At 35.9% G+C, this 13,155-nt stretch overlaps 1 protein-coding gene across 17 annotated transcripts in view; it reads left to right on the forward strand.

Moving 5' to 3' along the window:
• Positions 1–13,155, forward strand: part of Ppp1r12b (protein phosphatase 1 regulatory subunit 12B) — a 215,713-nt gene that overhangs the window by 92,921 nt on the left and 109,637 nt on the right. For 14 of the 17 annotated variants that reach the window (XR_005730312.2, XR_005730313.2, XM_078022592.1 and 11 more), the window contains one exon: positions 2,358–2,540. Coding sequence is in view for 11 of the 17 variants with exons in the window: in XM_078022592.1 (XP_077878718.1) it covers positions 2,358–2,540 (183 nt within the window). In the remaining 6 variants the exon portion in view is untranslated. Of the gene's footprint in view, positions 1–1,756; positions 1,958–2,357; positions 2,541–13,155 lie in introns of those variants that run through there. The other 3 variants (XM_078022599.1, XM_078022598.1, XM_021729860.3) reach the window with 2 other exon arrangements.

Below are 13,155 nucleotides of genomic sequence, written 5' to 3' on the forward strand. Positions count from 1 at the left end.
GATCCAGATTTTTTTCAGTGTTTCTACTCTCTAATCTTTACATCATGGCATCTATTTCTATGGATTGACTCAGTAAACAAAATAACTGCTGGGGCTCTAGCCATTATGGCTGCAATGAAGGGAGGAAGCAGGAGGAAAGAGGGAAGCAGCAGGGATGGAATGCCTCTGAACCGAAAACTTTCTCAGAACTACTAGTTTTCTGTTTATATCTCCTTGGATATCTCCAGTTTATAGGGAGGCTTTAATAGGTACATTGGTAGATATAGATGTTTAATAGGTACATTGCTGTCCTCAATGATATAGGGGTACTGTTAGAAATGAACAATGGATATGGCTTAGTCAACTAGCCATCTTAAGTACACATATTATTTACAGTTTCATAAAGAGCTCCCCAGTATATGTGCTATTTGCCAAATTATATTGTTTTGTAGTGTGCATGTATGAATATGTAACAATACCTCCTACCATTATATACAATTAAAATAATGCACCAATAAAAAACATGGAAAAAAAGAGCTTCACGGTTGATTAAGTTATAGATGAGGAAACGGAGACCAAAAGCTTAGTCATCTGCCCATCATCACACAGCTAGTGAGGACCTGAGCAGGATTTGAATGCAGATTTGTCCATTTCAAAGCTCTTATCCATTTTGTCGCTGTTTTGTTTCCAGTGAATTTATATTTTATCCCAGGTACTATTTTAGGAGTTCTGTAGCATTGTTTAGTTATCACAAGAATCCTGCATGTAAAGATATCATTATTCCTATTTTATAGATGAAGAAGAGATCAGACAGTAAATTACCTTAAACCCAAAGCCTAAATTTATCCTACTCCATTGTACCAACTTTGTTTCCTGCTCTAGAGCTTTTCCTAGTCTCTTATCTACTTGTGAAATTATATCACATTTCAAAATAATAGTAAAAATCCTGTTGTATGATTTAATAAAATTACATCTCTGATATTTCAACAGCTTAAGAAATGCAGAGAACAAAATATGTTATTAACCTAAAAAACAAAACAAAAAAAAAAAAAACCTTACCTAATGGGTTTTTATTGTTGTTTGTTTGTTTGTGTTTTGAAACGGGATCTCACTGTGTTGCCCAGACTGGCCTTGACCTCCTGAACTATAGATAGCTAGTCTCCCAAATAGCTAGGACTATAGATGTGTGCTGCCATGCCTATAATTTTTCATAAATGTGTTTTTAATTTTATTAGTACTCCCTATAGATTAATAAGTTTGGAGAATTATTTACCTTTAATTTTTCAAATTAGAAAATGAATAAAAAATTACGCTTCTGGAAAAGTAGCTTATATTTTTCAGATACCACTTCCATCTTTAAAAGTATTCTATTTTTACATTTGTATCTAAGTACCATAATAGATTCTTATCCAATTATTTCTTTTAAGCTTATTCTAATAATTGATTATTTGGAAGTGAACTTATAGCTACTTATAAACATTTCTGGTAATAATTGTGAGTGGGTGAAAAACAGATTTTTAACATTCATGCTTTTCATTGCTTTTGCCATCTCTGTATCAATTTTGGATCTCTGTTACCCCAGCAACAAGCTGTGACATCACAAATGATAGCTTTTTGGGTGGAGAGCCAATGGTTGCTCCTAACTCTTTGTTAAGAAACAAAGATCTTGTTTTCACATAAATGAGTTTAATTATACAGCTTGCTGTTGAAAAGTCTGTAGCTAAGGTTACATACAGAATTCCTATTCGGTTTTTGTTTTAATTTCTCCCTTGTGCAGTTACGAATACAGACAATTAGGCATTTTGTTAAATGAAAAGAGACTGCAGTTGCTGAACTAGGTGAGGGAGAACTAAACATACTGAGGTTGTAGAGTATTTCTCAAATGGATAATTCAAGAAGATGGTCATCAAATCTAGACTGAGGACTACCACAAAGACTCCCACTGCCAAGAATTGAGGGACAGGTGGAAACTAATATCGTAAGTGACTTTAGTGTCTTTCTCCTGTGTAGCAAGACACTGTCTCTGTGTGCATGTGTGGAGGGAGGCCAGATGGTAATGAGGAGTCATTTAAAGCACTCTTGCATATGTCACTATCTTGCTTGGTACTATATAGCTAATTTTTGTTTTTGTTTTTTGATTTCAGACAAAAAAAATAATAATAATAAAATTAAGTGTGAGTCCTCAGGCAGAGGACGTCCCAACTAAACATATAATTACACTGTTCTAAGATTTAAGAGCTCAGAATTAACAAATCAACAAACAAAATCTGAGTAAGAAGATTCTGTAGTTAGCCCTCTCTAACCTTCCTGTCTCTGAGCCAGTGCTTTACGGTATTGCAAGCTGACCATTCTCCTGCTCATGTCTCTCTTGATTTCAGGACTCCTTACAAATCCCAGGCTGACTCTACAACAGAGAAGACAGCAGAGAGTGTCTCTTGTAGCACCCCGCTCTGTGTGATCACCAATCGTCCTCCACCTAGCACTGCCAATGGGGTCACAGCTGCCACTGTGCTCTCCTCTACTGGAACAGACTCCTCTGTGGAAGCCAGGGAGAAGAGGAGGTATGTTAGGTTACTCTTTGCTTTGCGGGGGCTCTGTTTTGAATTAGGAGATAAAGCAGTAGGTATGAAGTCTTTTCCCCAATTACAAATAAATTTTTGGAAATAGATCTTAATTTTGGGTTTTGTCTTTTGACTCGGAGGTTTTGGTGGTGATCTTAATTATTTTTTATTATTTAACATAAACATTCTATTATGGGTATAGTTAATTTTTTTTTCTATTTGTCATGTGAGACGTAGTTGTCAGGCATTATTTCTATATTTTGTGATGGGAAACCTGAAGAGTAGTGAAATATCTTTTGTTCTGGGTTATTCATAATGACTTCTCTGTCAGGGAAGACAAGTAATAGTGTGAGAAAACTCTTGAAGAATAGAGGTAGGATATGTATTTCTAATGAATTTGAGAATAATACCACAAAAGGAACTGAGCAGTATATGATGATATGGTAGAAGGATAATCATTGGCTAGTCTGCATTTTCTTTAGAAAGAAATTATGAAAGAGCAGTTGTATATTCTCAAGGTAGAAGCTAAAAAGAACTTCTTAATTGTTAGGATTATGAATCTTAGGGACCAAGGGAGAAGTATAAAGCATAGAATAAAAGAAAATAAAAATTTTTTTTAAAGAAAGGTGAAAATTTCTCTATTTGGAAATTTCAGAACTACTTAAAAATTAGAAAAGAGTGAAATCTTATCAAAATTTAGATTTCAGTTTGACTTAATATTATTTTAAATTTCAAAGACAGGAGATTTTATAACTGACTGTGTATGTACATGTAAAAAAAGTCCAAAAATCTTATCATCTAGCTGGATAAAGTGGAAAATCTTTAAGATACAAAAAGAAACCAGGCACTGTAGCACATGTCTATAATCCTAGTGACTTGGGAGGCAGAGGCAGAAGGATCTAAAGTTTGAAGCCAGTCTCAGCAACTTTTAAGGCCCTAAGCAAATTAGGGAGACCCTGTCTCAAAATAAAAAATTAAAAGTGTTGGGGATGTAGCTCAGTGGTAAAATACCTCTGGGTTTATTCAATCCCCAGGACCAAAAAAAAAAAAAAAAAGCATCTATGGGACATAATAAGAATTGAACTTTTTAATCATTTTAAAACCAGTTTTAAAATACACTTTGAGAAGTAAAGGGAGAAAGATGTTAAATGAGTTAGAAAATAGTATTTTTTTTAACATGAAAATTGAAGAAAACTAGTTATCTGGGCTAATAAGTTTTAGAGTGAAGAATTGTCCTCCTTTGCTTGACTGCTAGCCAAAGAATATGAATAAGTCCCTCAAATATTTAATGCATACATATTTACTAGCTCAGATGTAATGCAGGTATTATTAGTTTCATCTAAAAACTAAATGCAAAAGTAATCTTTTCATTAGCTGAAAAAAACCACCTTTCTTTAAAAAAATTTGGGCTGAGAAATTTAAAAAATTAAATTCCTTGTTAAGATCATGATCCCTAAAAAGAAGGGGAAATTGGGTCTTTTATCACACTATTTTTTTAAGGATCTAGTTAAATGAACTATTGTTTTAGAGAAACTTAGATGGTTACTGCCTTCTAGGAATTTTATAACCTATAATAAATAAGAGCACTTGCTATAGATTTTTTATTTTCTTTTAGAAGTTTTATCCACAGATATCTATTGAGTATAAGCTTTGTGCCACACAGGATTACCAGGTATATTTCCTCAAGAAGCAGTAGCTATATGAATAAAATTATTAAGTCAGGCTATTAGTGATTTATAAGATAAATATGGTGTATCTAATAGAGGCCATGATAAGAACATTTTAGGAATGGCACAATAGATAAATAGGGAGACATTAAATAAAGAGGCACTTCATATATACTAGTACTTATTCTTTTCAAAATATTCATTGAATATCTGCCAGTTTCCAGGAACAAATATGATCTGAGCCCTTGGAAAATATGCTAGAGACAAAGACAAAGAAATGTTAAACAACGATTAAACTTATAGTACATAGAGGCTAAGCATCCCTAATCTGAAAATCCCAAATTTGAAATACTGCAAATTTAAAATGTTTTGCGTGCTGACATGACATGACAAATGGAAAACTCCTCACTATGAAACTTTGTTTCATGCACAAAATTATTTTATACATTGCATAAAATTACCTTCAGGATGCATTTATAAAGGTCCATATGAAATTCAGCTTAATTATAATCTCCTCCATCAAAAAACTTTCAGTAAAATTATGAGAAGTACAGTTCCTTAATCCAAAAATCTAATCTGAAATGCTCCAGTGTCTAAAACTTTTAGAGGACCAACAAGATGCCACAAGTAAAAAATTCCATACCTAACCTCATCTGACAGGTTGCAGTCAAAATACAAGTGCACTAAAAAATATTGCATAAAATTTCCTTCATGCTATGTGGAAAGATGTATATGAAACAATAATTTTACATTTAGACTTGAGTTCCATCTCTCAGATATCTCATGTATATGCAAATATTCTAAATTAACTTTTCAAAACTCAGTCACACTGGTCCTGTGCCTTTTGGATAAAGGATCCTCAACCTGTTTCATAAAAGAGGTAATATGAGTAGTTATAACAGTGTATGACAGAAGATTTAGAAAACTTTCCTTCTCCTGGAGGATCAAAGAAGAAGGCTTTCATAGGGTGTGATGCTCAAACCAAGATTTTCAGGATAGGTAACAGCTAGGTGCAGTTTTCAGACACTAAGATGGGAAGGCATTTTGATCCTTTGGAGAAAATGAAGGATGGCATTGTGAGTCAATGCAGAGTGAGGGAAATGGTAGACTAAGATGAAGTTTAAGGAGTAGGTAGGAGCTATATAATGCCAGATTTTACAGCCAAAGGTAAGGATTCTAGATTTATATGCTAATAAGCATGATAATCCATTTGAAGAATTTTTGAAACAGCCAGTCACAAAGTATCAAGGTTACAAGGCCAAAGAAAACCTCTCTCCTGCCCTTGAGGATCTTTAATCTATCTGTTGTAGGAAGGCATATAAGCAAATCAACTATTACAGTACAGATTTTAAGCACCTTGATAAAAGTATGAATAGATTGCTATAGGACTGAGGCAGAGGGAAATCTGATTTAGACTGAGTGGGGTGGCTGGAAAGCCTTACCAAAAAAGGTGACTGGAGTTGAACTTTAAAATAAAAACAGGTAGAAATTAACTAAAAGTACTAATAAGAGGATGGTATTTTGCAGAAAACCCAAGAATTTCAAGAAACAATAAGTTCACTATGTCTGAAGCTAGAGGACAGGAAGGCTAGTGTAACATTTTTAAAAGTGTCTTTTATGAAATAGATTTAGATGAAGGGGGAAAAGAAAGGCATTGAGTGGCCAAATTAATTTGGTAAGCAATGGGTAAAACAAAGTTAAACCGGATCACTCTGAAGCCTTCTCAGGGTCATTCCTCTGTAGGAGGTGGGGGGGGGGGGGTATAGAGTAGAGTTTAGGAATAGTTAGAATTTGCAGCATAGTCTGAATTTTTTACATGTAGAATAGGTTCTTTTCCTTCAAAGGAATATAAGATTGGTATTCTACTGCACATTCTTTGGAAATTATGGAGAAATGTAGTCAGGAACCAAATCATGTAGATTTTTGTCTGTGCAATGCTAAGAAACTTGATCATCTTCTATTCTCAGAGCTATGGAATATCCCTGAAGAATTTTCAGCAGGAGAATGACTTGATCAAATAAAACACACCATTTAGCCTTTACAGAATTAAAGCCACTTAGTTTCTCCATCTAGACATGCTTAAGCTGAAAGAAAATAAAATGAGATGTTTTGAAAACAGTTAAATTTTCCTTCTGAAAGAACATGCTGTGTGCTAATTCTTCTCTTTGAAGCTGCAGCTTTCTCTGTAATCAGCTCATTGTGGAAATATCTTGACTCCTGCTGAGAAACCATGATGAAGGCCTGAAGCCTGTGTTCACAGGTCCAATTTGAAACAATTAGTGAGCATTGGGATAAATGGGGCTTTGAAACTGGCCACAGCAAGACATAACTAGTGGAAAGTCATCTCTCAGAAATAATCTCCATTTTCCACTGTGATTAGAGCACTTGGACCTGGAGAATGGGTCTTACCATTAAATTTCACAGCTGGCTCTCCTTTGCAGAGAAGGTTTTGTTCCAAGAGGGGATAAGTGAGTATGTGTATGCAGTTGGTCAAAAATCAGTCTCAACTTTACACCCTCTGGTAACAGATCTTTATTCAGTTTGTTAACTACAGATATATTATTATATGAACAAAGCTAGTTACTAAAGGATACATTATGATATTAGATAGTAGTAAATATGGAATGGTGAACACTGGGTTTTTTTGCGGGGGGGGGGTTCTGGATGGTTTTTAATTTTCTTTTTCTATAATGTCCTGTTTTGCACGATTCCAGTAAATCACCAAGTCGATCTTAAAACAGGAGACGGAACATTTTATTCACCAGCTGGAGGACCAAGGGCTAGCTGCAAGTCTACACCCTTTGACCCCCTCCAGGAGTTAGAGTACACTTTTTAAAGAATGTCAGTACATTAATCATAAGTGTCTGTTGCTATGATTCAAAACTGTAAACAAAAATCATGAGATCTAAATTCATAAGCAGAAGGGGAAGCGGGTCAAAATGACCCTAGGTTGAGTACAAGTTAAGGAATGGTTTCTAATGTTTAGACAAACATTAACATTCTATGTGGTTAGGGTACATTGCACAAGTACAGTGTGTAAGAATAGAAGGAACAATTTGTTTTTCATTGCCAATATGCTATGCTAAGCAATTGTCAAGTAGGTACACAGGTGGGGTCTTCCCATGGGAGAATGATTTCTTACATGACATGGAGTCTCAAGGTAAAATGGAGTCTGTTTGGTCATTGTCCATATAGCCTGACCCAACAGTCCAAAGTTCCAGAGTGATAAAGTATTACTCTTAAAATGGAGCAGAAGGAGAAAGAGGACTTGACTAAAATTAACTCTAGGGACCAAAGTTTCTCCTACAATATAAGTCTGTGGAGATGGCTATGGCTATTGAAAAGTAATTGTAATAGCCTGAGATTCAAAGTTTGCATGATGCTAAATAATTTGTGATTTTTCTTATATAGCTCATGGCAGAACTTCTGAAACAGTTTGTTATTTTCAAGGACATAATTGTAGCTTTGCAAAGTTCCTTCCCCCTTACTCTCCAACCCCTGCCCCAGCTCTGTAAGTCTAAAGTGTGCTCAAATATATTCTCTTTACATGATGGAAAGAAATAGGAGGTATGCTCCCTGCTTGATACATGAGAATGCTGAGGCCTTGTGAGCAGAGTAATTCATTTAGTATCACATCTTGAGTGAGAGGCATAGTGGAGACCTCTCCCAGACCTCTTCTTCATTGAACACACCAACTACAGCTTTTGAATTCAGGATAAAGGTTTTTGATTCAGGGACAGCCTGTCTTAATCCGCATTCCAGAATGCAATAGTCTCTACCTTCTTGGCACTTAATCACCACCATCCAATCTTTGGATTATCCTGGGAACTATGAAAACCAACAGGGTCATCTGATTATAAAGGGACTGAATTGACTGGCAGACAGCAGGATAGAAACGGCAAGTGGCAAGTTGGCAGATAATTCTGCAGGGATACCAGGGCCAAGCAGCAGCTGTCATAGTGTAGTGGTTGGGTTCATTTTCCAAAGCTCCAAGTTTTCCTTAGCAACAAAATATAAACAATTCCCTTGGCTAATATTAGAGTCTGATAGTGTCTGCCTTTGCTTTTCTTGCTTTCCTCCTCCCCCAGCAGCCCTGAATTTTAAATTAGTTTTATGGCCTTTCTTTTCTTTATAGAAATGGTTTTAATAGTTTTTCTCCACAAGAAGCTAAAATTGCTTGTCTCTCCCAAATAGCCCAAATTATATGTGACTCTGCTTTGCTTCTCAGGATATGGTCACTACTGGTTGGGTCACATACACCACCCATATTCATCCCCCTTCTTGAATCTCTTATGGTGTTGTAAACTAGGTAGTTAATCCTGCTAACATGAGGCTGTCAACAGATTAATTTGGCATCGTCTTTGAGATGTTAGAAATATATAAACTAAACTCTTGAGTCATGGTTTTTATCATGTGTTCATCCCTATTCCAAGCTGTAGGCAGTTATCAATTCAAAAAGGTACTCTAGAGAAGAGATTTCACAGACTTCTCTTAATCTCTCTTTTTTTGTTGTTGTTGTCAAGTGAGTGTTTTCTTTATCTTGAGGTCTGCAGCAATGCTGAATTTACCAATTTAATTTACTAAATAAATTTCTCTACTCACATGATTATTCTCTAAGGTGAATATATTGAACAGGAAGAGAGTGAAATATATATGGTAGTAGGTACATTTTCTATTGTGAGGAAAATATTATCAAATAGCATCTCATGTTACACAGAAATCTTAAGTGAAAGGAAGAGTCAACTGATAAGGCAGATTTCATTGTCTTATTTTAGGAAATTGCCACAGGGACTCCACAGTCTTCAGCAACCACCACCCTGATGGCTCAGCAGCCATCAACATCACGACAACATCCTCCACCCACAAGAAGATTATAGCTTGCTAAAGGCTCAGATGATTAGCAAGTTGTCATTTTGGAAGTCTCTGGGTTGTTAATACAATTGGATTATGCTTCAAACAGTTCTAGAATAGAAAGAAAAGTGATCCACTGCTTGGGGCCCCCAGTCCTTAGGTAGCAGAATGACAAGAAACTTCACCAGGCTAAAGACACCATACAGACAGAACTGCCTTTAGTGTTAAATTTAAATTTGAATTTTTCCTTCAGAACATGACTGGTTTTGAAATGATAATGATAAGTTGCTACCTGAGGGACTGGGCGACCCATAGGCCACTGTAAAAGGCCTGACTCTGTGGGCAGTGCACAGAATTGATTAAGAAAATTCTACTTCAGCCTCTTACTTGCCATGTGATTTGGGGTAAATCAGGTTCCCTTTCTGACCTGTTCCTCATATGTAAAAGAGGGATAGCAGTGCTTTGTAAACTTGTAGGAATCAAATAATTCATGTATGACCCAAATGTTCCCAAGCCTATCTCATGGGCTATTGTGAGGATTAAAAGAAGCATACTATGTAAAAGTTCTTCTCAAACTTTAAAATAATTTAAGGATATGTACACATAATAACTAGTTATATTGCTACCAGTAAAATGCTTTGCGGACTTTCATTAAGATCTGTGCTTAACTTCAGCAGAGTCAAGATCTACTCCCAGAGTGCTAACTATTGCTACCATTTTAGATTTCAGGTTGTTTTATTTAAGTTTTAAACCCTATATATTATAGGGATCCTGTATCTCAACGTTTTAAGACTGTGTTCTTCTTTTAAGCCCACTTGTCTTGCATTTTATCTCCTTATCTATTATAGGCAAACCTCAGACATAGTACAGGTTTTGTTCCAGACCACCTTGATGAAGTGAATATTGTAAAAAAGCAAATGTTTTGGATTCCCAGTGCATATAAACACTATGTTTATACTGTATTATAGTCTGTTAAGTGTGCAATAGCATTGTGTTTAAAAAACCAAAATACATACCTTAATTTTAAAATATCTTATTGCTAAAAAATGCAATGGATTTTCTGAGCCTTTAGCAAGTCATAATCTTTTTGCAGATGGAGGGTCTTGTCTTGATGTTGAGGGCTGCTGTCTGGTCAGGGTGGTAGTTGCTGAAGACTGGGGTCATTATGACACTTTCCTAAAATAAGACAATGAAATTTGCCTCATCAATTGACTCTTCCTTTCATGAAAGATTTCTTAGTAGAGTGAGATGTTGTTTGATAGTATTTTACCTACCATAGAACTTTCCACATTGGAGTCTGACCTCTCAACCCTACCCCTGATTTGTTAGCCAAGTTTATGTAAGATTCTGAATCCTTTAATTTCAGCAGTGGTTGCAGCATCTTCACCAGGAGTAGACTCCATCTGAAGAAACTGTTTCCTTTGCTCATTCATAAGAAGCTCCTCATCTATATAAGTTTTGTTGTGAGAGGCAGCAGTTCAGTCTCTTTCTCTGCTTTTAACTCTGGTTCTCTTTACAATTTCCAACGCATCTGTAAATTGAAAACTTGAACCTTTCAAAGTCATCCATGAGGGTCAGAATCAGCTTTTTCCAGACTCCTATTAATGTTGATATTTCAACCTCCTTCCATGAATCACCAATGTTCTTAAATGGTATCTGAAATGGTGAATACTTTCCAGATGGTTTTCAATTTACTTTGCCCAGATCTATTAGAGGAATCACCATCTATTACAGCTGTAGCCTTATGAAATATATTTCTTATTAAATAATAAGACTTGACAGTAAAAATTACTTTTTGATCTATGGGCTGCAGAATGGGTGTTGTGTTAACAGTCATGAAACAACATTAATCTCTATGTGTATTTCCATCAGAGCTGGTGGGTAACTAAGTGCATTGTCAATGAGCAGTAATATTTTGAAAGGAATCTTTTTCTGAGTAGTAGGTCTCAGAGTAGTGGGCATAAAATATTTAGTAAGCTATGTTGTAAACACATGTGCTGTGTTGTTCCATGTAGGGAACACAGGCAGAGTAGATTCAGTATAGTTTATAAGGACCCCAGGATTTTCAGAATGGTAAATGAGTGTTGGTTTCAATTTAAAGGTACCAGATAAATGCATTAGCTCCTAACAAGAGAGGCAGCCTGTTCTTTGAAGCTTTGAGCCAGGAATTGACTTCTCCTCTCTAGCTATGAATTTCATAGATGGTGTCTCCTTCCAATAAAAAGCTATTTCATCTGCATTGAAAATCTGTTGTTCAGCACAGCCATCGTCATCAATTATCTTAGCTGGATCTTATAGATGATTTATTGCAGCTTCTACATCAGCACTGTGGCTTCACCTGCATTTTGATGTTATAGAAGTGGCTTCTCTCTTTAAACCTCCTGAACCAACCTCTGCAAGCTTCAGACTTTTCTTCTGCAACTTCCTCACCTCTCTCAGCCTTGCTAAAATGGAAGAGAGTTAGGGTCTTGCCCTAGATGACCCCCTGAGGGAATGCTGTGACCGGTTTGGTGTTCTATCCAGACCACTAAAATCTTCTCCATATCAGCAATAAGTCCATTTCTCTTTCTTATCATTTCTGGGGTAGCACTTTTAATTTTCTTCTATTTTCTTTGCTTTCACAAATTGGCTAACTGGCACAAGAAACTAAGCTCTCAGACTTTCTCACTTTTAACAAACCTTTCTCACTAAGCTTGATCATTTCTAGCTTCTGACTTAAAGTGAAAGATATGTGACTCTTCCTTTCACTTGAACACTTAGAGGCCATGGTGGAGTTATTAGTAGTTCTGATTTCATTGTTGTCACATCTCAGGGAAAAGGGAGGCCTGGGGAGAGGGAGAGAGATGGGAAATAGCCAGTGGGCAGAACAGTCAGAACACACACAACATTTGTCAATCAAGTTCACCATCTTATATAGGCCTGGTTATAGAGCTCCAAAGCAATTACAATAGTAACATCAAATGTTACTGATTACAGATCACCATACAGATATAATCATCATGAAAAAAATTGAAATGTGATAATTAGCAAAATATGACACAGTGAAGTAAAATGAGCACACACTGTTGGAAAAATGGCTTACTCAAAGCAGGGTTGCCATAATCCTTCAATTTGTAAAAACCACAATATGTAAACTGCAACAAAGCAAAGTACAAGGAAACAAGATATGCCTATATTTACAATGTAATGCATTGTTGGGATGTACTTTATGGATATCTAAAGGGAAAATCTTCTTCATGGTAATATAGTGCAACCATGTGCATATCTTCTGATGCCATTTCTTCCCTCACCAAGAGGTGTCCAGGAATCTTGGACATTTAGGCAACAGCTAGTGAGCTAAGCCATGTGGCTAATGGTAGCAACTGATTCTTGTAGAGATAGAGTTCCATATTGTTGTATCCACTGGGTTTTGTGTATTGCTGATTCTAATATGTCTAGGTAAATGCATCTTAAAGATGTCTTTTAGTAACTTAAATGTTAATTGAGCTATAAGATTATAAGCAAGCATGTGTGGGTTCAATCCCTGACACAAAAACTAAAAGAAAAGAAAGCATGTGTGATAGGTTTACTGACACTTCTTTTTAAAATAAATAAATAAACAAAGCAGTAATGCATCTTGTAACTAATTTTTAGATGTGTTTTAGGTGTGATAGAATGTGGTGCTATTTGTTTAGTAAGAATGAGGCTGGCAATCTATATTTAAAAACATGAAGTGGGCAATGAATGCATATGGAATTTCTTTTGAGGATGAAGCAACTCTTTTAGAATCATGGTAATTACCATTGAATGCTATACTTGGGGGTTTAAAAATAACATCAGTATTGTTTAGCAATACTAATTCTGGGAGGGAAGACCTGGGTGCTGTCTCTTAAGAGTTAACTATAATGAAATTTAGGGTCTTGAATTAAAAGTCTGCTACTCTTTTGCCATTTCTGTTGCTGAACATTGCCATTAAAACATAACCTCACTTCATTTTCCAGAGACAATGGCATTTGCAATGCAAGTCCTCAACAGCTTAGGAGGGGATGTTTAAAACAATCCACCCCTCAGGACTCTTGCACTTAGGAGAAAGGACAAGAGTTCATTCCCTGAGGCAG

The sequence above is a fragment of the Ictidomys tridecemlineatus genome, chromosome 10, assembly GCF_052094955.1.
Source record: "Ictidomys tridecemlineatus isolate mIctTri1 chromosome 10, mIctTri1.hap1, whole genome shotgun sequence".
Classification (NCBI taxonomy): Eukaryota; Metazoa; Chordata; class Mammalia; order Rodentia; family Sciuridae; genus Ictidomys; species Ictidomys tridecemlineatus.